Raw genomic sequence first — 26,098 nt, forward strand, 5'->3', positions numbered from 1 at the left:
AATGGTTGGATGGGATCACCAACGCGATGGACATGAGTTTGAGTAAGCTTCGGGAGTTGGTGATGGACAAGGAAGCCTGGAATGCTGCAGCTCATGGGGTTGCAAAGAGTCGGACATGACTGAACTGAACTGAACTAAAAGATGGGGAGAATGAAGGCTGAATTGATAGTTATAAATATCCACAATATGATTAAGAAAAAGATAATCAACCTAAAACAAAAAAGCAATAATGACATAAGAAAATAAATAATTTATAAAATAAATAAAAGAATTCCCTTGTGGTCCAGTGGTCCACTGAAGGGGACTGGGGTTCAATCCCAGGTTGGGGACCAAGGTTCCCAAAACCTCCACCACATGAAGAAAACAACAAAAGACTTAATAAATGTTATCAAGTAAAATAAATAAGCAAAGTTAAAATAATATTTTTTCATTCTTTAGAACAGGCAAAGACTAAAAGATGGATGAGGTTTCTAAATGAAAACAGGCACTCTGATAGAATTAGACCTTTTCCCCCCATATCTAAAATGAGGATATTTCTGCCCACCATTGACAGCTTTCATAATATTCAGTAAAATAATAAAATTACAATGTTTGAAATACTCCCCTAATCAAAAAAATGTGCATACATTTAATAAAAATTAGCTCTTACTTTTCAGCTGGAGCTCTTGGGGAGGATAGATTAGTAAAGTGGACTCAACTAATAGAACAGTTTTGGACAACCTGGAATAATCAATCCAATTCAAACTTTTCATTCTCTCTGACTCTTTCAACAACTCCAATTCTAAACAATTCTTCACTAGACAAATGTGAAAACATTTCAACTGAGATAAAGCCTGCACAGAAAATTTTCCCAAAAATTTCTGGCCTGAAAAAAAGTGTGTTAGTTACTCAGTGCTGCCCCACTCTTGCTCCTCTATCCATGGGATTCTCCAGGCAAGAATGCTGGAGTGGCTGTAGTCATTCCCTTTTCCAGGGATCTTCCCGACCCAGGAATCGAATCCGATCTTCTGCATTGCAGACGGATTCTGTACCCACATATTCTGATCTTCTATTCCTCCTCAGTTCACTACCTTCCATCTTAGAACAAAACCCCTCCCTATTAGCTCAACCCTCCCAGCAACCCTCTCACCTTTCACCCTAGGGATGTCATCAAACTTCCACCCCCAACTTTGACTGAAGACCTTTTCTTTCAACTAAATATGTTTCCTGTGTGTCCGCAGAAAGGCATGCTGCCTTCCTCTACCACCTTGGCTTCTCCAAACCCTGTACCGTTCCCTGAAATCGCTCCTGCTGCTGCTGCCGCTAAGTCGCTTCAGTCTTGTCCGACTCTGTGCGACCCCGTGAACTGTAGCCCACCAGGCTCCTCCATCCATGGGATTTTCCAGGCAAGAGTTCTGGAGTGGGGTGCCGTTGCCTTCTCCGCCTGCTCCCAACTCCCTAAAGGAGGCCTCCTTTTGCGGTATGGACATTGCACCTTTTTAAATATGGCTGCGCCCCCGTGAAGTTTTGTACCTCCCGCGTACCAGCGGCAAAGCCAAGGCGTACATATTTGGATTTAGTGCGCCTTACTTGAAGGACACCAGTATTCCGCCGAGATGGACTAGAGCATGCTCATTCCCCTTTGCAACGCTAGCGATTGGCGTAACAATCGCTACAAGACAAGTTTTGTAGGGCAGGAAAACTGGTTGTACGGCTGGCCTTCCAAAATGGCGGGCCCCATATATACCAGCTAATAGGGTGCCGCCATACTCTTGTCATAGTGTCTTTAAAAGACGGGAAAGCTGAACGGAATTTTCGTTGGTATTAGGACGCCCCGGGGTGACGGTTGTCAGCCTGCAGACTCGGGTGCTATAGAGAATAAACTTGACCTGCGAAGTGGAACAGCCGGGCTTGTGACTCTGAAGAAAGTGATGGACTGTGCCTATTGCTACCCACCCAGCGGTGCGTGAAGAATCTATTAAGGGGTCTGTTTCGCTTTCTGGGAGCAGAATCAGGTTGAGCTTTGTGTAGATATGAGCTTTGAGGTAAGGGCGGCCTATGGGGAGTCTTTAGGAGGAGCAAGCCCTTGTTGGGGAGGGGATGCATTCCGTTAATGAGGGAACAGAATGGTCAGAAATGAGGCAGCCCTGGGGGTCAGGGTATTGCAGTAGCGTGGACAGATTTGGGGTGGCTTGGGGTTAGCATTTATGGAAGAGGTCAGTGACTGTGCGGGCTTGGAGGCAAACCAGTGTTTGGCATGGTTTAGGGGGGTAGTCAGTGATTGGGATGCACTTAGGGGATAGGTCAGTGATTTGGGGCATCCTTCGGGGGAATGTTATTGATTGGGGGTGAATGAGGAGGTGCTGGAGGAAGTTAGAAATTGCGTTTGAGAGTGTGTCAGAGCCTGAAAACGTCTTCTGGAGGAAGATCAGTTCTTAGGACAGCCTTAGAGGGATGTCAGTGATTGGAGCTTTCCTGGAGGAAGGTCAGTGACTGGGGAATCTTTGGGCATAAGTCAATGATTGAGACGTCTTTGGGGATGTTCTCTCATGGAAGTGTCCACAATGGCAGGTTCGTGATTCAGACATCCTTGGTTGGCAGTTCAGTGTTTTTGATGTTCTTGGCTTAGGCGAATATTTGTGATGTACTTAGTGGGAGGTTCAGTGTTTGGAATATCCTTCTGGGTGGCCTTGTAGGGAGGTTAGTGCTTGGAGCAACTGTTTCTTGTCTTGGAGTCCCCAGTGGTCACTGAGAGTCATAGGGATCTATGTGTTTGAGTCTGGATAAATGAATGATAATCTGTTAGAAGTCATGAACTATGAAATAGCCATGTGGTCCATATTTTGGGTATGATGTTGTTAGGCATTGATACACAAGAAATTTATGGGAGTTGGAACTTGAGAGATCTCTGCATTTTAGAGGACTTTGGTGTTTTAAAGCCCATTGACTTCTCATAGACTACATTACTGCCTTCATAAAAACCTGCTTTCCTCTGTCCTCTAAATCACCTCCTCCTCTCGCTGTCTTCACAGTGCTTTGTAATGATCAAGATTTACATAAAAGCTAAGGTTAAATGCTTATTCTGAAGGATGTGGTATCTGCCCCTCTAATTTTCAAACTTACTGCATATTTCTCTGGGATCCTTCCTTTTTTCATCCTTCTGATGCATGAGAGGACTTTCCTACATCCAAAATCTTGGTAACCAGAAATACACATTGTTAAAATTTTGATATGTTTCCTTTTCCAATTATTTTCTATGACTCATTTTATTACAAAAATGTGATAACAGTGCATAAATAGCTTATAATTTGGCTTTTTAAAGAAACTTCAAAACCTTCAAAAAATGAAAACCTTATATGGTAAAATTGTTTCAGATTACTGACTTTTGGTACAAAGTCTTATTGATAGCTGCATAGTATTCTACAATGTGAATCTCCTTGCAGTGTTGACTGAAGTTATATTCTTTGCACTAATTTGGATAGACATGACTTTGAAATATTCACATAGGTCTGGACATTGCTTGTTAAGTTTATGCCTAGATCTTATCTATGTTTGCTGCCATTGCAAACAGCTTCTCTTTCTTTTGAACCTTCAATTATTTTTATTTTATAGGTATAAAAGTAATCAACTTTTTTTCTCTTCCATAGCCTTACTGAGGAGAAGGCAATGGCACCCCACTCCAGTACTCTTGCCTGGCAAATCCCATAGATGGAGGAGCTTGGTAGGCTGCAGTCCATGGGGTTGTGAAGAGTCAGATGTGACTGAGCGACTTCCCTTTCACTTTTCACTTGCATGCATTGGAGAAGGAAATGGCAACCCACTCCAGTGTTTTTGCCTGGAGAATCCCAGGGATGGGGGGAGCCTGGTGGGCTGCCATCTATGGGGTCTCACAGAGTTGGACATGACTGAAGTGACTTAGCAACAGCAGCAGCAGCATAGCCTTACTGAACTCCTTTTATTACTAATGTGTTTAAACTGATCCTTTTTTAGGTTTTCCAGGTGAGCAGTCAGAACACCTGCAGATAAATTTAACTCAGAGAAAAGAATATGGACTTCAGATTTGGGCAGACCTAGGTTTTTATCCATATTCTGCCACTTACTACATTTCTCAACCTATGCTGCTTTTCCCATTTGGTTAAAAAACTACCAGTACTAACTATTCAAAAACTTAGAATACCTAGCACATAGTAAGTACCCAAGAGAGGTTAGCAAGCACTATTCCAGTACACACACACACACTTACATGCACAAATGCTTCCCAGATGGCTCTGGTGATAAAGAACTCACCTTCCAATGCAGGAGACATAAGAGACTTGGGTTTGATCCCTGGGCAGGAAGATCCCCTGGAGGAGGGCATGGCAACCCACTCCGGTATTCTTGCCTAGAGAATCCCATGGACAGAAGAGCCTGACAGGCTATAGTCCATAGGGTCGCAACGAATTGGACATGACTGAAGCAACTTAGCACACACACATACACACACATATATATACTGTTTCTCTGGATTTTAGCCTTTTAAAAATTTAGTTTTTTTAAAAAAATTCTTTATAGTGACCCTTCTCTAAATGTAGATTTAGTTTTGAATACAGTTTTAGCACAATTACATAATTTAATGAAGATAGCTTTGTTGCTTGTGTTTCTTGCTTGTACAATAGACCATCAGGTAGTATATGGTACTTTTTTCCTCCTTAAACTATCACATTAACCTATCACCACATACAAATAAAAACTCATACAACTCAGAAAAATATTGTGCTCCCAGTTATAGTTTGTCACAGGAGTGAATTTCTGTAATCCCCCAGGTCGTGACTTCCTGGGATGAAACAGTTCCAGTGAGGGAAGGAACTGAAGGTGCCAGAGCAGCCTGGCGTCCTTCACCAGAGACTCTGTACTGGAGCTGCAGGGAGGCAGCCAGAACCAACAACAGAGCAGATACGAGAGGTGCTGGCTGAACCTAGGGCTCCAGAAAATGCCTGCATCCCAAGTGAGTAGTTTCCTGCATATTTATTTTCCTTTTGGCTTTCTAGTGAATTTAGGAGGTTAAATACATATATTAAGAGAAAATGTTTATTCAGTATTCATGAAGGCTACTCTATACCAGACACAGCATGGAAAGATGAATGTCTGAATTCAGAAAAAAATACTGAGACAAAAGATCAACTTCACAGTAAAGTTTATAAAAAATTTATAATATTTATAAATAAGAATTTATAAATCATATGTTTATATAAATTGTTTGAAGTTAGAACATGGATTATAGCCTGTGAGGCGCTAACTGTTCAGTAAAATTGAGCACATGGCAGTCCTGTGCACCAGCCCTGGCGGTCCAGGAGTTAAGACTGTGCTTCCACTGCAGGGGGCATGAGTTTGACCCCTGGTTGGTAAACTAACACCCCACCATGCCTCACAGTGTGCCAAAATAAATAAATAAACTTGTCTCTGGTATCCCCTGTTTTTCCACTTATCTATTGTTGCCTTGTTAGTCACCCCAAAATCTAGTGGTAAACATTTATAATCCTCATGGATACAGTGGGTATAAATATTCTGTCTACACACAGTTTTTGTGTGACACTGAATTCTAGGATGGATCTTCGAGTGTTTACATGTGTCCCATTAGTTATGGTTGTTTCCAGAGAGCTTATGTAGGAGCAAGACATTACAAATTTTGGAAAAAAAAAAAAAATTAAGTATCCTGGAGTATTTTTTTGGATACATAATACTTTTGTTCTATAATGAGTGAGAATTTCTTAAACATTACAAATGGTGACACAAATATACTAGCTTACAGATATGTACAATGTACTACTTTATGCTTCAAAAATGCAGGCAGGTATATATGTGTGTATATATATATAATTTTAGATCTAATGAACAATTCAGTGGGCCATATGGGCCCTATGGTGATGGCGTGTATCTTTTCAGGTTTCAAAGACCATCCTCAGTTTCAGTGCTTTGCTATAAGAGCTCAACAGTACTCAGCAAAGCATTTATTCTCATGGTTATGATTTATTACAACAAAAGGATACAGATTAAAATCAGCAACAGAGAACGGTGCGTAAGGCCAGGTCTAGAAGACACCAGGCAGAAGCTTCCTGTTGTCTCAATGAAGTCACATGGATTTTGTTTCCTGTTCTCAACAATGATTTGTAAGAACACATCTCGTGTGTGTGCTCAGTTGCTTCAGTTGTGTCCGACTCTTTGCGACCCTATGGACTGTAGCCCACCAGACTCGCTCTGTCCATGGGATTCGCCAGGCAAGAATACTGGAGTGGGCTGTGCCCTCCTCCAGGGGATCTTCCTGACCTGGGGATCGAACCCGAGTCGCTTACATCTCCTTCATTGGCAGGCAGGTTCTTTGGTTCTTTACCACTAGCGCCACCTGGGAAGCCCAACAACACATCTCCGGTATTGCTAATTAGTGTCTAGGCTTTTTATTTGCAGTGGGTCACACAGGGAAGGCTGACTCTATCAGTGGCTGACATTGGTGTCCAGCCTGTGGACAACTTCAGAAGTCAAGCAACTTCCAGAAGTTGCTACAATGTGGCTCAAGACCTCTAATATAAATCACATTGATAGTATTAGTGAAGCTTAAGATATTCTCAGTGTCAAAGTTTCATATAGTCCAGAAGTTTAGAGAGTTAAACCCATATGTCCCCCATCAGACCTTTTTCTTTACCTGCAAGATAAATAATCCAGACACTTTTATGTATATTCTTTCAACCTCCTGTGTCAGTACTCACATATGTAAATGTGTATTTGTATGAATTTGAGTTGAGGACCCATGACTCAAACTCAGTGATTCTCTAGAAGACCTCACAGGACTCAAAAGAGCAATGTGTTATATTTCTCTCTCTGTAAGCTAGTGTGTTCCTTCAGGGTAAAAGAAAGTCTCTTATAAAGGAATGCTTAATACATTGTCTGTCATAGGTGCATACACATAGGCTGTAGGTGGTTTCCAGATTAAAGATTTAAGGATGTTCTCTGTTCTATTCCTCTTTTGTGAATGGATGAACATGTGAGTCTCAGGATGATTGAACAGAAGCACAGGCAGAAGACACCCGGCAGAAGCTTCCTGTTGTCTCAATGAAGTCATATGGATTTTGTTTCCTTTTCCCAACAATGATTTGTAAGAACACATCTCGTGTGTGTGCTAGTTGCTTCAGTTTTAAATTTAAAAAAAATTGGCTTTTCCTACAAAGTAAAATGCAAAACTTGTTACACAGAAAGCAGTCAAATAGCTCATCATGGGAAAACTTACAGGAAAACTTCTGAGACATTCCTATTTATCTTCATAGTAGTAATCAATGATAATTCCTTTAGAATGAATAGAAATGTTCTATTACAGGGCTCGGTGTCATTCAAGGATGTGGCTGTGGTTTTCACCTAGGAGGAATGGCAGCTACTGGACCCCCTTCAGAAGAACTTGTATTAAGATGTGATGCTGGAAAATTTTATCAACTTAGTATCAGTGGGTAAGAAGAGCATTCTGGGTACTGTAGGCAGTGGACTGCCTTTTCTTTCTCAGGGATGAAAGGGGTGGAGTCTTACAACTGCCTTACTTTTCTAGACTTGAGTTTCATACATCAAAGATTTTAGTACTTTCTTGCCTCTTAGTTTCCTTCTCCCACTCCCAAAGCAAAAGTCCTTTACTTGGCCAAGCTGGAATTTGTTCAACCCCTTAAATATAACCTTATTCTACAGAGGACTTGTATTTGGGTCTGTGGGTCCTCTGTAATTCCCCTTGAGTAGGGTATGATGTGCTGTGAAAGTGCTGCACTCAGTATGTCAGCAAATTTGGAAAACTCAGCAGTGGCCACAGGACTGGAAAAGGTCAGTTTTCATTCCAATCCCAAAGAAAGGCAATGCCAAAGAATGCTCAAACTACAGCACAATTGCACTCATCTCACACGCTAGTAAAGTAATGCTCAAAATTCTCCAAGCCAGGCTTCAGCAATATGTGAACTGTGAACTTCCTGATGTTCAAGTTTTAGAAAAGGCAGAGGAACCAGAGATCAAATTGCCAACATCTGCTGGATCATGGAAAAAGTAAGAGAGTTCCAGAAAAACATCTATTTCTGCTTTATTCACTATGCCAAAGCCTTTGACTGTGTGGATCACAATAAATGGTGGACAATTCTGAAAGAGATGGGAATACCAGACCACCTGATCTGCCTCTTGAGAAATTTGTATGCAGGTCAGGAAGCAACAGTTAGAACTGGACATGGAACAACAGACTGTTTCCAAATAGGAAAAGGAGTACCTCAAGGCTGTATATTGTCACCCAGCTATTTAACTTATATGCAGAGTACATCATGAGAAACGCTGGACTGGAAGAAGCACAAGCTGGAATCAAGATTGCTGGGAGAAATATCAATAACCTCAGATATGCAGATGACACCACCCTTATAGCAGAAAGTGAAGAGGAACTAAAAAGCCTCTTGATGAAGGTGAAAGAGGAGAGTGAAAAAGTTGGCTTAAAGCTCAACATTCAGAAAACGAAGATCATGGCATCCGGTCCCATCACTTCATGGGAAATAGATGGGGAAACAGTGGAAACAGTGTCAGACTTTATTTTTTTGGGCTCCAAAATCACTGCAGATGGTGACTGCAACCATGAAATTAAAAGATGCTTACTCCGTGGAAGGAAAGTTATGACCAACCTAGATAGCATATTCAAAAGCAGAGACATTACTTTGCCAACAAAGGTTCGTCTAGTCAAGGCTATGGTTTTTCCTGTGGTCATGTATGGATGTGAGAGTTGGGACTGTGAAGAAGGCTGAGCGCCGAAGAATTGATGCTTTTGAACTGTGGTGTTGGAGAAGACTTTTGAGAGTCCCTTGGACTGCGAGGAGATCCAACCAATCCATTCTGAAGGAGATCAGCCCTGGGATTTCTTTGGAAGGAATGATGCTAAAGCTGAAACTCCAGTACTTTGGCCACCTCGTGCGAAGAGTTGACTCATTGGAAAAGACTCTGATGCTGGGAGGGATTGGGGGCAGGAGGAGAAGGGGACGACAGAGGATGAGATGGCTGGATGGCATCACTGACTTGATGGACGTGAGTCTGGGTGAACTCTGGGAACTGGTGATGGACAGGGAGGCCTGGCGTGCTGCGATTCATGGGGTCGCAAAGAGTCAGACACAACTGAGCAACTGAACTGAACTGAACTGAGGGTATGATGTTACCAAAGCACATGCATTCTACCAGTTGCAACAAGAAGCACCATGGATAACAGGAAAAAATCCAGAGTCAGACTCATCCCGGTAAGTGAAAAACCAGCTCCATGGGATAAATGGAAGTATCAATCTTTGTTGGCCAGAAAGAGGGAGACACCTCAAAAATATCTGGAGAAATCTTATTGAAATTTTTAAGCTCAGTATGACTCAGAACAGCTGACCTGAGTTCCCACCTAACGTGAACATTGACTCCTTTTCTCTTTTTCTTGGCTTGTGGAATCTTAGTTCCCTGACCACCAGGGATCCAACCCGGGCCCTTGGCAGTGAAAGTGCTGTGACTTCACATTTTAATCTCTCCATGTTAGGTCTCCTGCATTGGCAGGTAGATTCTTCACCACTGAGCCACCTGGGAAACCTGTATTAGGTCTCTTTTGCCTGGTTTAAAACACACACACACACATTTCTTTATTTTAGATATTCCGATCAGATCCCTTCCTTAGTCCATCTTGGAACTTGCTCTCCTAATTAATCTTTCTCTCTGTTATCCTCAGTGTACTTGCCTTCTCCTTGTCTCCATCTCCTCAATCCATGTTTATATTAATAGCTCTCTTTTCTTATATATTCAAGCATACATAAATTCTCCATTCTTCTCATTCTGTGTATCTCTCATGCCTCTCGTGCGTGAATGCTAAGTTGCTTCAGTCATGTCTGACTCTTTGTGACCCCATAGACTGTAGCCTGCCAGGCCCCTCTGTCCATGGGATTCTCCAGGCAAGAATACTGAAGTTGGTTGCCATGCCCTTCTCCAGGGGATCTCCCGGACCCAAGGATCGAACCTGCATCTCCTGCATTGGCAGGCGAGTTCTTTACCTCTATCATCACCTGGGAAGATGCTTATAGTTTATTCCTTTTTTCATCTTTAAATCTCCTTTTACTTATAAATGTCACAGACTTTAGGTTTATACTTACAGTCCCCCTTCCTCTTTTCTCTTTGGCCTTTCCTGAGATTCTCTTCCTTCTGTTACATGGTCATTGTGGATTCACTGGTCTGTTTCTAGAAGACACCTGGCAAGTTGATAATTACAGAGACTGGCACGAAATAAACCATGGCAACCTGGAAACTACGGAGAGTCACCACAGAGATAATGCATTTGGAAAAGCATCTTCTCTGAGCTTAAACCTTGAAGTTTCTTTAGCACAAGTATCTCATATACCTGACATACTTGGGAAATACTTGAAACCTAATCTAGAGTGTATTACTCAGAATAAAAGCTATTCAAGAAATGAAGTGGGATTTAATCAATATTACAAGTTATTTCTTTATACTAAGCATGAGAAAATTCTTAATAGACAAAAATACGACGAATATAGTGAACACATTAAAGCTTTCAGCCATAAGTCACAGCTTCTTAAACACCGGAAAACTCAAATGGCAGAGAGACACTACAGCTGCACTGACTGTGGGAAAGCCTTTTCACGGAAGTCAGACCTCATTAAGAATCAGAGAACACACACCGGAGAGAAACCCTACGGGTGCAGTAGGTGTCAGAAAGCCTTCAGCCGGAAGTCCCATCTCATTTTACACCAGAGAACCCACACAGGAGAGAAGCCCTATGAGTGCAACAAATGTGGGAAAGCTTTTACTGGTAAGTCATGCCTTAATAAGCACCAGAGAACTCACACAGGAGAGACATAGTCTGAGTGCCGCATGTGTCAGAAAGGCTTCAGTGATGAGTCACAAGTCACATTACACCAAAGAACACACACAGGAGAGAAGTCCTACAGATGTGATGAATGTCAGAAAAGCTTCAGCAATAAGTCACAGCTCATTATTCATCAGAGATCTCACACAGGAGAGAAACCCTATGGTTGCCATGAATGCGGAAAGACATTTCCCCTTAAGTTTAGCCTCGTTTTACATCAAAAAACACATACAGGGGAAAAACCTTATGGATGCAATGAATGTGGGAAGGCCTTCATCCAGAGATCTGAGCTCATCAGACATCAGAGAACTCACACAGGAGAGAAACCTTATAATTGCAGTGAATGTGGAAAAGGCTTTAGTGTAAAGTCACTCCTCAACACTCACTGGAGAACTCATACAGGAGAGAAGCCCTATGGGTGCAATGAATGTGGAAAAACATTCTCCATCAAATTTAGTCTCATCCTATACCAAAGAACTCATACAGGTGAGAAACCCTACGAATGCCATCAGTGTCAGAAAGCTTTCACCCAAAAGTCACATCTCACTATTCATCAGAGGTCTCACACAGAAGAGAAACCCAACGAGTGCAGTGAATGCCACAAAGCCTTCAGCTGGAAGTCGTATCTCCTTATTCATCAGAGAATTCACTCTGGAGAGAAGCTTTATCAATGCCATGAATGTGGGAAAACTTTCTCCCACAAGTTTAGCCTCATCATTCATCAGAGAATCCATACAGGAGAGAAACCCTATGGATGCAGTGAATGTGGGAAAACTTTCCCTATGAAGTTTAGCATTGTTTTACATCAGAAAACACATATGGGAGAAAAACCCCATGAATGCCATGAGTGTCAAATCTTTTGCCCAGAAGTCACATCTTATTATACCTCAGAGAACTCACACAGGTGAGAAACATTACAGATGCAGTGAGTGCTGGAAAACTTTCTCCCACAAATTTAGCCTCATTTTACATCAGAAAACTCATCAAGAAAAGTCATGAAGAAAGTTAATATCCAAAAGTTGTCATTGAAAGGAAATAGCTCATTATACTCCAGAGTTTACATAGGAGTGAAACCTTAAGACTGAAGCAGATTTGGACACTTCTAGATTCATACCATGTTACTTTTATCAAACAATGGAACTACATAGAATGCCAGACAGGAGGAAATATCTTTCCCAATAAATGTCAATTGAACATAGCCTAGAGGGAACAAATAGGAACTTCTGTGTGTGTATTAATGGTGGGGATGTTGTTGGTATGAAATTCAGCTACAGAGAATTGACATTTAGGGGGAAAGTCATGCTTTCATGGTATCATTTATGAGGGAATTCATTTCCTGTAATTTTGATCTAATACACAGCATTACAGAAATTATTAAATATGTAAATAAATACAGTAGTTAGAAAACAAAGCAAAAATTATAGCAGAACACCATGTGAAAATACTAAGTGTTCTGTACCTATTTTAATAATAACATGATTTTTGTATTTGGGAATTGTGTGTGTGAGCATTAACGATTGTGACTCCCTAGTTCATGTGCTTAAATGTCATAAAATTTTACCACAGAATATCTGCACTGAGTCTTTGTATCATCATAATGCTACATGAATTATAACTGAACTACATGGTTCATTATTTTAGTAAAAGAATCTTATGACTCAATATCTTGCCACCTCTACCATGCCCCCACGGTATGCTTTATTAGTAAGTGGGCCTGGAAATTTCTGAGTCTTTCTTGAGTAAAACTTTTGTTTTCATTGATCCAAAGATGGAAAAATTGTCCCATGTATTAATAACGCTTAAGTGAAAATGCAGCACACAGTTGATTGCTTGACATATTTAAATGGAGAAGTGGGTACATAAAATATTAGTGTATCATACAACCAAAGGTACCTTAGATTGGATGAAATACAGTAGAAATCATCATCTTTATAATAGTCTTTCTTCTAAACCAGCCATATATTTAGGGTTTGAAGATGATGACTATTCATAGGTTTTATATACCCCCTTTGAATTCTGAACAGTTTGAGATAAAGTCCCTGGTATCAGAAGATAAAATTAAATATTAGCTTGAGTCCTGGTATTGCCTGATTGGATGTGTGGTTTGTTCCTAAGGACAAATAAAATATTTCCCCCATACAGCACAAGATGCACTTCCTTTTGAAAGAGTATAAACCAAACTTTACAGATGTTTTTATTAATCCCTTTCTAGAATGTAATACAAAATCTCTCTTTTTTTTTTTTTTTTCTTAAATGGGAATTAAACTCTTAAGTTACAAGGAGCTTGACTCTGGTTTCCTTTTGAAGCACATTTTACATTAAAATAAAACACAAACCTCAAAGAACAATCCACAGACTGGGAGACTATATCTCAACACTTAACTGAAAAAGATGAAAACTTAGAGTGTATAAAGAACTCTTATGAATCTGTGGGTGCAGAAAAATTGGGATCATTAAGACAAAGAGGGTTGCTCACCATCCAGTTTTGACAGGGGGTTAAGTTGTAACCCACTGCAGTTGCTGATAGTGCACTGAGATGAATTTAAATAGGTAAAACACCAGGCATTCTGTGCTTAGAATGCAAGTGAACAGGCAGGCAGGGCTCACAGATTGTTAGATGTACATCTCAGGAAGAATTTTAGTGACACTGGATTCTAGCATCTTCCCATACAGAGATAAGCCTTAAAAAGATTAACTTGAGACATTTTTTTTTCCTTTACGATTAGCAGTAAATCTTTTACCAAGATGTATGCCTAACTGCATGTATTTCCTATCCAGAAAGCATATATAAACGGGCTTCTCCCTTACCTTTTCGGAGCAATTGCCTCAGAGCTAATGTCATCCCAAAACTGGGTTCACCTCTTGGTGGGTCTCAAGCCAGTAGGCGTACCCAAGCCAAAGAATGGAAGAAGGAAGGACTTATTACTTGCAGCAGGTAAGAACACCAGGGATTTTTCCCAAAGCATTGGCTCCTGGGAACTGTAAAAGTGAAGAAGTTTTAAGCTAAGGGCACATGCACATTCACGAAAGGGCTTGAGCAGAGAATTTAGCATAAAATTGAGCAAAAGTTGAGTGTCCAGCTTTAGTAGAAGTCAGAGGGTCAAGATTATCAATTTGGTCCTTCACCTAGTGAAAGTGAAAGTTTAGCTGCATAGTGGTGTCCAATTCTTTGCGACCCCATGCACTCTAGCCCAGCAGTCTACATCAAATTCTCCAGGCAAGAATATTGGAGTGGGCTGCCATTCCCTCCTCCAGGGGATATTCCTGACTCAGGGATCAAACCCATGTCTCCTATGGCTCCTGCATTGGCAGGTAGATTCTTTACCACTGCGTTACCTGGGAAGCCCCATTGTCCCCTTAACATCATTGATTACGGAGACTATTCAAGGGCAAGAATTATGGCCAGGCTTAGATGACAAAACGGCTTAGGCTAAAATGGGTTCTCTCATGTCAAGAAAGCCATGCCTGGTTCTCTTTCTCACAGAAATCTCCCTAACCCATATACTTATACTAACTGGGTGGCTGTGGTCCTTAGCAAGAACCTGAATAAAACTTAGAACTGTTATTTTGTGTGTTTTCCAGTCAACAGATCAATAAGAAAATAACAGAGTGAAAATCAGTAGGTAAATATCCATAGAAGATATGATTCTGAATACCCAATTAACATGAAAAGACACTAAACTGCATTTTTAACTGAAAGCAGGCCCATTTTTGGACAGCCAATTCTCAGATTTTACTTCTTTTATGTGAAAAATTATAGCAATTCCTGCTGGATAGGATAATTTTAATAGTTTTGGGGGACATATCTGTAAAGTGACAGCTGACTGACTTACAGTATCCTAAAAATTTGTAAGGAACACTTGATTTCTCTCTGCCAAAGTATGACAGGATGGAAGGGAGCAGGGCACAGTCATTATAAGAATGACAGCCATTGAAGATATGACAAACTGGTTAGAACCTACAAGGCTTTGACTAGCCTATACGACTTCCCATAGACCTTGAGCCTCATTATACACTCATTGTAGTACATTAACGGAGAAGGCGATGGCACCCCACTCCAGTACTCTTGCCTGGAAAATCTCATGGGCGGAGGAGCCTGGTAGGCTGCAGTCCATGGGGTCGCAAAGAGTCGGACATGACAGCGACTTCACTTTCACTTTTCACTTTCATGGTGGAGAAGGAAATGGCAACCCACTCCAGTGTTCTTGCCTGGAGAATCCCAGGGACGGGAGAGCCTGGTGGGCTGCCATCTATGGGGTCGCACAGAGTCGGACATGACTGAAGCGACTTAGCAGCAGCAGTAATACATTAATGTGCTAAATAACACACCCACCAGTGCTAGGACAGTTTCAAGGTTGACCATTTTAAAAGATCAAAAAGTGGGTGGTGGCCCAATTCCTGAAAACTGCTTTTCCCCACAAATAGTTTAAATAATCCTCCCACTTGTTAGCCTATAAAATTATTCAACCCATAAAAACTAACAACCCTCTACCCCTAGGCTGCTCTCACTTGCCTAGGGCATGTGTATTTCTCTGAATAAACTCACTTTCACTTTACTATGGCTCACTCTCCTGAGACCTGGGAAGTGACCATTCTCTTGCTCCTCCCTTCTCCTGCAACCACAGCCCACTGCTGCTACAGCTGGAAGAAACTTGGACTAAGATGCATGATAGGGTGAGGGGTGAACAGAGAGAAGGGGACGTACATTAGTTCAGTTCAGTCACTCAGTCGTGTCTGACTCTTTGCGACCCCATGAACCGCAGCATGCCAGGCTTCCCTGTCCATCACCAACTCCCGGAGTTCACCCAAACTCATGTCCATCGAGTCAGTGATGCCATCCAACCATCTCATCCTCTGTCATCCCCTTCTCCTGCCTTAAATCTTCCCCAACATCAGGGTCTTTTCAAGTGAGTCAGCTCTTCATATCAGGTGACTGGACATATTTGGCTGGACATTATAAAGTGACAAAACAGCACAAAGATGCCCCAGAATTGTCTCCCAGTAATCTTAGATGAAAGCAGAGGTGCTAAGGCCTTAATGATGTTGTCCCAGAAAGAATGGTTGTGTGTATTTTGAGACCTACCAGAATCCTGTGGGGCTTCCTGTTCATAGGAAAAAGGCTTTGGGCTCCTTGACTTTCCAGGAGTTCAAAAGGGCAGATTCAAATAGTTTTTCTAATTAAGGAAGTAAGGGAACTCAGTAACAAAGGAAAAGCAGTCAAGAAATAATATTGCAGCAATAAAGCAGGGTCCTGGTTCTTCCTCCAAGGATACACATAACAATACACCTTTCAGCTTTTGGCTGAGCACAACATTCCTGGAACACTATCCATTACCTCACCACCAACCAAACAGAAGAAAGTCACATATCCTGTAGCCCCCGCCCCAAATTTTGCCTTTAAAAACTCTTCCCCCAGATTTCCCTGGTGGTCTAGTGGATAAGAATCCTCCTGCCAACGCAGGGGACAATCCTTGGTCTGGGAGGATCTCCACATACCTGTGGGCCACAACTACTGAGCTGGCAAGCTTCAACTACTGAAGCCCTTGCGCCTAGAGCTGTTGCTCTGCAACAAGAGAAGCTACCATAATGAGAAGCCCATGCACTGCAGTGAAGAACTGCCCCACTCTGCCACTAGAGAAAGCCAGCACACAGCAACAAGGGCCCAATGCAGCCACAAATTAATTAATTAATTAAAAACAAACAGGGACTTCACTGGTGGTCCAGTGGTTAAGAGTCTGCCTTCCAACACAGGAGATGCAGTTTCGATCCCTGGTCAGGGAACTAAGAGCCCACATGCTTCAACTAAGTGTGGTGACTAAGCTCCCATGCTGCAATGAAGATCCCACGTGCCTCAACTAAGATCTGATGCACCCAAATAAATAAATATTAAAAAAAACTCAAAAGAAACAAATACTCTTCCCTCAAAACCATCAGGGAGTTCAGGATTTTTTTTTTAGCACAAGCCACCCTTCTCCTTCCTTGGCCCTGCAGTAAACCTCTCTCTGCTCCAAATTGCAACATTTTGGTTTGTCTGGCCTCACTCTGTATCTGGCTCATGAACTTATGGTCAACAACCTGTGTCTCCTGCATTGCAGGTGGATTCTTTACCTGTTGAGCCATCAGGGAAGCCCCTGTATTGTCTTTAATTACACAAATGACTTATTGTCACATATTTGGTCTTTGACGCTGGTTCTTGGGACAGAGTTCCTAAAACATCTGCAGTTTCCTGAGAAATAGAGGAGTATCCTTTTTTTATTCATAACAAGCCCCTCTGAACCATCTGTGAGTGTATGCTAATGAGGTGACTCAGGACAGGTCCCTAGACAACTTTAAGACGGGAGCTGATCCCAGAAAGACCAAGCCTTGACTGGAATGTTGGGCTCTACCCTCTGATCTCAGTAGACAGGAAAGGAACTGGAGATTGAACTCTGTCACTAGGAGGCAGGGGTTTAATCAATCATTCCTGTGTAATAGAACCACCATAAAAACCCCAATGGGGTTCAGAGAACTTCCAAGGAGGCAGGCTGATCCCCGTGCTGGGAGGGTGACTCATCCCAACTCTGGGATGGGGAAAGAGGCCCTTGCACTCAGGACCTTTTTACACTTGGCTCTCTTTACCTTTTCATGTGGGTGTTCATTAATATCCTTGATGAAAGTGAAAGTCACTCAGTCATGTCTGACTCTTTGCAACCCCATGAACTATACAGTTCATGGAATTCTCCAGGCCAGAATACTGGAGTGGGTAGCCTTTCCCTTTTTCAGGGGACCTTACCAACCCAGGGATTGAACCCAGGTCTCCTACATTGCAGGCGGATTCTTTACCCGCTGAGCCACACACAGGAAGAAGCCCTATATCCTTGGTAATAAACTATAAAGGTAAGCGTAACATTGTCCTCAGTTCTGTCAGTTGTTCTGGCAATTTATCTAACCTTAGCAGGCAAAGTACGGGAAGCCCTGAGTTGTAGCCAAGCTGGACACAAATGCAAGGAACCTGGGACTTTGGACTGGTGTCTGAACTGAAGGCACTCTTGTGATACTGAGCCCTTTAGCCTGTGGAGCCTGATGCTAACTCTGAGTTGTCAGTGTCAGATTAGGGTTGAAGCTGAAGACCAAATATTAGAACAAAAGATGTTCCTAGTGCTTTTACTACTTAGGAGACTACAAGGGTTTTAGGATCTCTAAGCCGACAACCAGGGATAGAAACCTCTATTATTTCACACCCTCCATTTTAGTAATAAGAGAAACACTCATATTACACGGGACTGTGTTGTTACAGGGATCGCTGACACTGGAGGATGTGGCCGTGGATGTCACGTGGGAGGAGTGGCAGCTCCTGGCCCCTGCTCAGAAGGCCTTGTACCAGGACGTGATGCTAGAGGACTATAGCAACCTGGTGTCTGTGGGTGAGGACAGTGCCTTTTCTTTCTTCAGCTTCTGAAGGCTTTGTTGTGTCTGTCATGCTCTGAAGTGGTAGATTTTCGGTCTCATCTCTTGTCCCAGATGAGAAGGTATACTCCTTTTCATTTTAGAGAAAAGCCTTTAATTTACAAACATACAAATTGTGTAGTCCCTAAAAAGCATACTGTTCTCAGCATCACAGATCCCTGGTGACATCTGATGAGCCTGAGTCTTCTGGCATTTCCCATGAACAGGGTATCAAGTTAGCAAACCTGATGTACTCTCCAAGTTGGAATGAGAAGAACCACCATGGACCTTAGACGATGAAGTTCCTGGTCAACCCCATCCAGATAGGTGAGAGAGAAGCAGCAAGACAGGCAAGGCTGAAGAAATCACCTTTCAGTTCCTTAGAGAAGGCATCCCAGTGGGGAGGGGTGCAGAGGACACAGAAACAGCCTCCATGTATCCCTCTCTCCATATGAGAGCTCTTTTTCTGGGTGGGAATTTAAAGGAAAATATACCCCTTTATCTCTTCTTGGAAAGAATCCATTTATTTCTCCTTAGATGTCAACATTCCTCCCTGCCACACCCCACAGTCTTCCTTGGATTTTCAAGTCTTCCCATACTTCATAATTTGTCAGAGTATGATTTTATGTTCCTTTCATGTCTCTTGATATGAAATTCCTCCTTCTGTGTCTCGCTTCTAAGAGGAAACTTTGAATTCATCTTTATCTTCTGATGCATACACACGTTCCTGCCCCATTGGAAAATATTTCCCCTTATGACATCCAGCCACACCTTGGAAGCCTTTATTCTCGTGGTGACATGGTCTCTTAATATGTATTTATGTTTGGTTTTCTTTTTTCCCACTCTGAGCTACTTCAAAGGTTCTGTTGTCGTCCTCTGCTCTCATAGACTATAAAACCTTATTTATTTAAATTAAGCCCTTGTTCTCTGGCCCATATCCCGTAACAATGTCTAATACATCTGCTGCTACCATGTATTTTACCTGTCTCTATGGCAACTCCCAGTAAGTTCACACTTTTTGTGTGAGACACCAGAACCATCTTCCCTCCAAGAAAATCCCTTTCCAACATCCTTTCTGAAATTGAGATTCTGTTGTCCTTCTGTACATCTTAAGTCCTGACATTACCTTGAATCTTCTTTACCTTCTGTGTGTGTGCATGTGTCATTTCAGTCATTTCCAGCTCTTTGCAACCCTATGGACTGTGGCCTGCCAGCCCCTTCTGTCCATGAGATTCTCCAGGCAAGAATACCGGAAGGGGGTGCCATTTCATTCTCCAGGGGATCCTCCTGGCCCAGGGATCAAACCTGCATCTCCCACATCTCCAGCATTGGCAGGCGGGTTCTTTACCACAAGCACCACGTGGGAAGCCCCTCTTTACCCTCTCTGTTTAACACCTTTGCTGTTCCTCTTCTTTGTTTCATTAGAGAAGATCTTTCTAAAATTTCTCATTCTGTTTGTTAGGCTAGGGAGCCTAAACAAAATCATAAAATCTCATTAATGAGTCTTATCCTTCTTTCCAAATAAATCCTCATTTCTTCTATGTCTCATTACTTCCTTTGCTTCTTCAAACCATTGTCATGTTTGAACTGCCTACTTTATTCCTTATCTTGCTTTTTCTGTTTCCTTTCCACCGCAGAATATGGCTTCAGTTTAAGTAAAGAATTTTTTTGTGTTTCTCCAATACCAGCACCATGTCTGGTTTGTGGATTAACCATTTAATAAGGATGTGTTGAATGAATGTCTTTCACCATTTTGAAACTGGGTGTCCCTCCAGTCTCTGTGAGGTGATGCTAACAGTGACGGTATTTAACTGTCCCCAGGGCCTTATTTATAAAGCAAACAAATCTATATTTATTCATTGTGAATTTACTGTATTTTACACTGATGGCTGACATCTTTTGGGTTGTTTGGTGTTTTATATTATCGTGTTTTTAACCATTTCCAAGAGATTGGAGTTAGTGCTTAATGGATGCAGAGTTTTTCAGTTGGAGAAGATGGAAAAAAAAAAACAAAAAACTAGCAATAAAAGGTGCTGATGGTTGTACAACATTGTGATTATACTTAATATCACAGAACTGTACATTTAAAAATGGTTAAGGGACTTCCCTGGTGGTCGAGTAGTAGGACTCTGCTTCCACTGCAGGGAGCATGGGTTCAATCCCTCGTCAGGGAACTAAGATCTTGCATGGCCCAGCCCTGCCAAAACCATTAAAACAGTAAAATTTATTTTATATATATTTAACTATAATTTTGAAAAGTTTTTTAAAGATAAGGTAATTTTATGTTTGGAATTTCTTTTCTATTTGATATCTTGGGTTTTTCATTAAAGAGCCAGCTTACCCCAAGGTATTTTTGAAATAGTTTTATTCCATCTGATGCTCATAAAGTGTTCATTGTTATCTTTCCTAGACATTAAGGAAGTGGATGATCATGTGCAGTTGCACTGGCAAAACCAAAATATGCCGAAGTGTCATGAACAGAATGCATTTGGGAATATTATTCATGAGAGCAGAAGTTGTTTTCCTTTAAGGCCAAATTATGATGTATTTGATTTACACAGGAAAACTCTGAAATCATATCTAGATGTAACTAACCAGAAAAAAAGCTGCAACAAAAAGGAGCCTGCTGAGTTTAATTGGGATGGGAGATTCTTGCTCCATGCTCATCATGAACAAACTCATACTGAAATTGAACATCAGGAAATACACAAAAGAGAACACCCATGAATGTACTGAATATGGGAAAGCCTTCCTCAAGAAGTCTCTCAGCTCAATGAACATAAAATAATTCTCACACAGGAAAGAAACCCCATGGATGTAGTCCGTGTGGGAAGACCTTCTTCAAGAAGTTCAAGCTCACTGAACATCAGCGAACTTACAAAGGAGAGAAACCCCATGAGTGTTTTGAATGTGGAAGAGCCTTCCTCAGGGAATTTTAGCTTACTGAACATCAGAAGATGCATATGGGAAATAAACCCCATGTATGCAGTATATGTGGAAAAGCATTCTACAGAAAGTTCAAGCTAACTGAGCACCAGAGAACTCATACAGGAGAGAAAGCCTACAAATGTACTGAATGTGGAAAAGCCTTCTTTAGGAAGGCAGAGCTCACTATACACCAACAAAACAAAACAGGAGAAAAACCCCATGTATGCAGTGAGTGTGGAAAAGCTTTCTCCAGAAAATCACAGCTCTTTCTGGATCAGAAAATTCAGACAGGAGAGAAATCTTATATACGCAGGGAGTGTGGGAAAGGTTTCACACAGAAGGGCAATCTCCTCATACATCAACTAACTCACACTGGAGAGAAACCCTATGGATGCACTGAATGTGGTAAGGCCTTCAGTCAGAAGGCATGCCTCACAGCACATCAGCAATTCCATACGGGAAAGACTTCCTTTGTATGTACTGACCATGGAAAATCTTGTTTGCAGAAATCAGGATTCATTAAACCTCAGAGAATTCATACAAGAGAGAAACCTTATGTGTGCAGCGACCGTAGGAAAGCCTTCACCACAAAGACAATGCTCACTGTCCATCAAAGAACTCACACGGGAGAGAGGCTCTATGGATGCAACGAGTGTGGGAGAACTTTCTCCCACATGTCTGGTTAAACACAAGAGGACACACACGAGAGAGAAACAAGTAGATTCTGTGAAGGTGGAATACTCTTTCACAAAGGGTCACAGCTTCTTAGATACTAGTGAACTCTTGCAGGGGAAAAACCCTGTTAATATAGTGACTGTGCAGATGCCTTCTGTGACCCCTCAGACATCATTACTCATCAGTGGACTCCTAGCAGGTAGGAATGTAGTCCTGATGGAACAGCCAGCTGCCAGATGTGCACCCTCAGGAGATAACAGAGAGTTTGTACAGGAGAGAAAGGTTTATGAATGCTATGAATGTGGTTATGCCTTCAGTGGTCAATTACATCTTATTTTATGTCATGAAAAATACATAGGAAAAAAACTGGTACATTCTATATGGAAAAGCCTTGGGCCATAATGTATAGCTGCTTGCATGGTTATATGTAAACAGGAAGCCTGTGAATGCAGAAGTTAGAAAAGCTGTGTTTTGGAAGAAAGACCCTGTCATCAGTGATTACCATTGGTCATAGGTGAGCTTATAGTGGGTAAAAAATATGAGAGTGGTAAAACCCTTGCCCCCAATAGGTATTACATACGCGAGAGAAACTGTTGGAAGGCAGTGAATGTGGCAAGGTTTTCAGTGGTACATTCTGCCTCATCCGTCAGCTGGTGAAATCATACACAAAGCACTGTGAACATACTACTTGACGAGTATCTTAATTAGTTCTTGTGATGTAAAGCCTGTGAAAATGAGGGGTATTTGAGAGCTTTATGTACCATTTCCCACTTTAATGCATTACATAATATACCTGATACATATTTTTGGACAGGAAACTTGGAACCATATTCTTAGGTACTATGCTTAAAAGTGAAAATGTTAGTCACTCAGTCATGTCTGACTCTTTGTGACCCCATGGACTGTACCTGCCAAGCTCCTCTGTCCATGGAGTTCTCAAGACAAGAATACTGGAGTAGGCTGCCATTCCATTTGCCAGGGGTTTGACCCAGGGATCGAACTAGGGCCTCCTGTATTGCTGGAAGATTCTTTCCTGTCTGAGCAACCAGGGAAGCCTGGTTACTATGCTTATGTTTCCATAATTTTAAGGAGATAATCTACCTCACATCACTGGTTATATTCATTTCTTATACATTCATTTCTCCCAACTGAAAAAAAATTATCTTCAACGCCCACCCAGTATATGATAACTAGCTGCTACATTTCTTTGACTCTAAATTTATTTAAATATTATTTCAGAAAATTGAATTTTCTAATACGAAAAATGAATATTAAGGTCATAAATGCAACTTAATGTCCTTGAATGAGCTTAACTTCAGCTGATAAATAAGACCAAGCATTATACAATAAAGATCACCTTAAATGTAGTTTTTTTTGGAGAAGGCAATGGCACCCCACTCCAGTACTCTTGCCTGGAAAATCCCATGGACAGAGGAGCCTGGTGGGCTGCAGTCCATGGGGTCACTAAGAGTCAGATACAACTGAGCGATTTCACTTTCACTTTTCACTTTCATGCATTGGAGAAGGAAATAGCAACCCACTCCAGTGTTCTTGCCTGGAGAATCCCAGGGACGGGGGAACCTGGTGGGCTGCCGTCTATGGGTCACACAGAGTCGGACACAACTGAAGCGACTTAGCAGCAAATGTAGTTTTTAAGATTTTCTAGACTTGAAAAGGTAGTGAAATGGTTTGCAAAGTGAACTGAAAGCCCAAAAACAATTAGTAATTTAAACCTATAAATTACATAATAAAATACATTGCAACACAGACCTTGCTTTTTTTTTTTTCCTTAAAACATGAAAAGATGGACAATCTGAACACAAATTAAGATTGCTTCTCTCCTAGCTCTCCCCTTCTCTGGTTATCCAGATTATTCTCAGAATCCTGGGAATATGAAAGTCTACACTGGTTAACTCAGCTGCATTCTTCCTTCTGGACATAGTTCCCTAACCCTATCTTTTGCCTCACTGATGGGATGGAAACCGATACCAGGAAGAAAGGTGGGTGGTTCCATTTCCTCCTAACTCAGGCACTCTTGAATCTAACATGTTTGGGAGTCACATGAGGAAGAGAGAAGTCGATTTTGTAGAATCAACTTTGGCCTGTTACCTCATTCTCCACAGAGCTGGAGAGACTGAATCAGATTGGGAATGAGTTGAGGAGCCCTGCAAGAGTGGGCTGAATCTGGTTCTAGACTGGAATACTACAGGCCTTTAACCAATCTGGCAAATGTTTTCCAAATCTCTATAATCATTGAGCTGTAGCCAGGGGTAATGTCAGTAGTGACTGGCATAAGGTTCAGGCCAAGTCTACTGCTGGAAAACTGGGTTTGAGGAAGGGCATGATGTCAGGTCCCTTAGGGAGAAGCTAGCGGTAGAGGCATGTAAGTAGATGAGGTATCTTAATGGCATTGTAAATGTTCTTTAAAAACTAACACATGATGTGAAAACTTAAGACTCACTTGGAGTGAACATCTCAATTGTTTTCTTAAGGGTTTTAATGTGGAATATATGAAGATCTTAGGTCATACATAAACATTCCTGTATTACACTGCTCTGGCTGCCATACTGAAATACCATCATAGGTGGCTTAAACAGAAGTTAATATTCTCATAGTTCCAGAGACTAGAAGTCCAAGGTCAAGGTTCCAGCAGATACAACTGGAGTAGAGCCCCACCCTTACAACTTCATTTAACCTGAATTACTTACCGTAGGAGTCCCATCTCCAAATAGAGCCACAGTGGGTTTCAGGGCTTCAGCATGTGAATCTGATGGGACACAAACATTCAGTCCTTAAAATTCCACCACTGGCCCTGTGCCCTTCAATCACACCCCTCTTGCATGCAAAATACATACATTTCACCCCAATAGCCCCCTGGATTAACTCTAATCCAGGACTTCCCTGGTGGTTCAGTGGTTAAGAATCCACCTGCCAATGCAAGGGAAATGGGTTTGACCCTTGGTCCAGGAAGACTCCACATGCCTATGGCAGCTAAGCCTGTGCACCGCAACTACTGAGCCCACATACTGCAGCCAGATAAAGCCCCTGCCCAACAAAGAAGACCCAACACAGCCAAAAACAAATACCTTAAAAAAAAAGTCTTTATCCAAAGTCTCATCTGAGCCAAATATAGGTGAGACGTGATGTACAATTCACCCTGAGGAAAATTCCTCTCCATCTTTGGACCCGTGAAACCAGGTAAGTTATGTTCTTCAAAAATACAATGGTAGGACAGAGGTACAATACATACTTCCATTATAAGACAGATAAATCATAAGGAAAAAAGAGTGACTGGTCCCAAGCAAGTCCAAAAGCTAGAGAAACAAATTCCATTAAATCTTAGGGCTAATGTCTTTGGTTCACTGCTCTGCCCTCCAGGCACTGTAGATCACATTGTAGGTGGGAATCAAAACTCTTGCTATAATGAGAAAGACAAACCAACAACTTTCCTTTTACATTCTGCACACCAGTACTGAGACAGGCTGGGACCCAGGACACTTCACTGCAGTGCCTGCCCCTAGACAAACGGCCCATCCAGAATACAGAGGAACTATAAGGGACTAAAAATAACTGCCTGGCATAGGCAATAGGAGCAAATTATGAACAAGATACACAAAGACCCAAACCCAACAGCTACTTCTGAGGTACTGTGAGCAAAAGCAGGATCCTATGTGTGTTCCCTGCAAACAGCCCTAAAAGAAATGGGCAGACCACCCAAGCCACCCCTCCCCTGGACCTGCCCTACCCTCACACCATTTAATGGACCAGCTCACCACCTGCCCCGTAGCAAGAAAGGGTACCTGTTACTTGTTTTCACTTCCTCCTGCTACAGCACCAGGCCCAATAAAGCATTGCCTGAATTTATCTGGCCTCTTACCAATTTCTATTGGCTAGAATCCAAGAACCCTGGTCAGTAACAGAATGTACAGCTCAATGAAACCATGTTATTTTTCCTGCATTTATACCTTTTATATTTCCAGCACCCAGATCCATGTTTGCCACAGAGGATGCATTTTATAAACATCTGCTGGGTCAATAAATAAATAACGCCTTTAGCTTGAACGTTCTCTGAACCAAGTTCTATAATTACAGGGTTGTTGTTTAGTCGCTACATCGTGTCCGACTCTTTTGCGACCCCATCGACTGTATAGCCCTCCAGGAGCCTCTGTCCATGGGATTTCACAGGCAAGAATACTGGAGGGGGTTGCCATT

General features: G+C 41.8%; 1 protein-coding gene and 1 pseudogene across 1 annotated transcript; both read left to right on the forward strand.

Moving 5' to 3' along the window:
- Window positions 1-9,120: 9,120 nt before the first annotated feature.
- On the forward strand, window positions 9,121-13,060 carry LOC138991715 (zinc finger protein 182-like). Its single transcript, XM_070387067.1, is given in 2 exon segments — window positions 9,121-11,708; window positions 11,710-13,060. Coding segments are annotated over 2 exon segments (993 nt in total). The 5' UTR covers window positions 9,121-10,863; the 3' UTR covers window positions 11,858-13,060.
- Window positions 13,061-18,347: 5,287 nt separating this feature from the next.
- Window positions 18,348-22,440, forward strand: LOC102283903 (zinc finger protein 613-like; annotated as a pseudogene).
- The last annotated feature ends 3,658 nt before the right edge of the window (window positions 22,441-26,098 follow it).

Source organism: Bos mutus, chromosome 18 (assembly GCF_027580195.1).
Source record: "Bos mutus isolate GX-2022 chromosome 18, NWIPB_WYAK_1.1, whole genome shotgun sequence".
In the NCBI taxonomy this organism is placed as follows: domain Eukaryota; kingdom Metazoa; phylum Chordata; class Mammalia; order Artiodactyla; family Bovidae; genus Bos; species Bos mutus.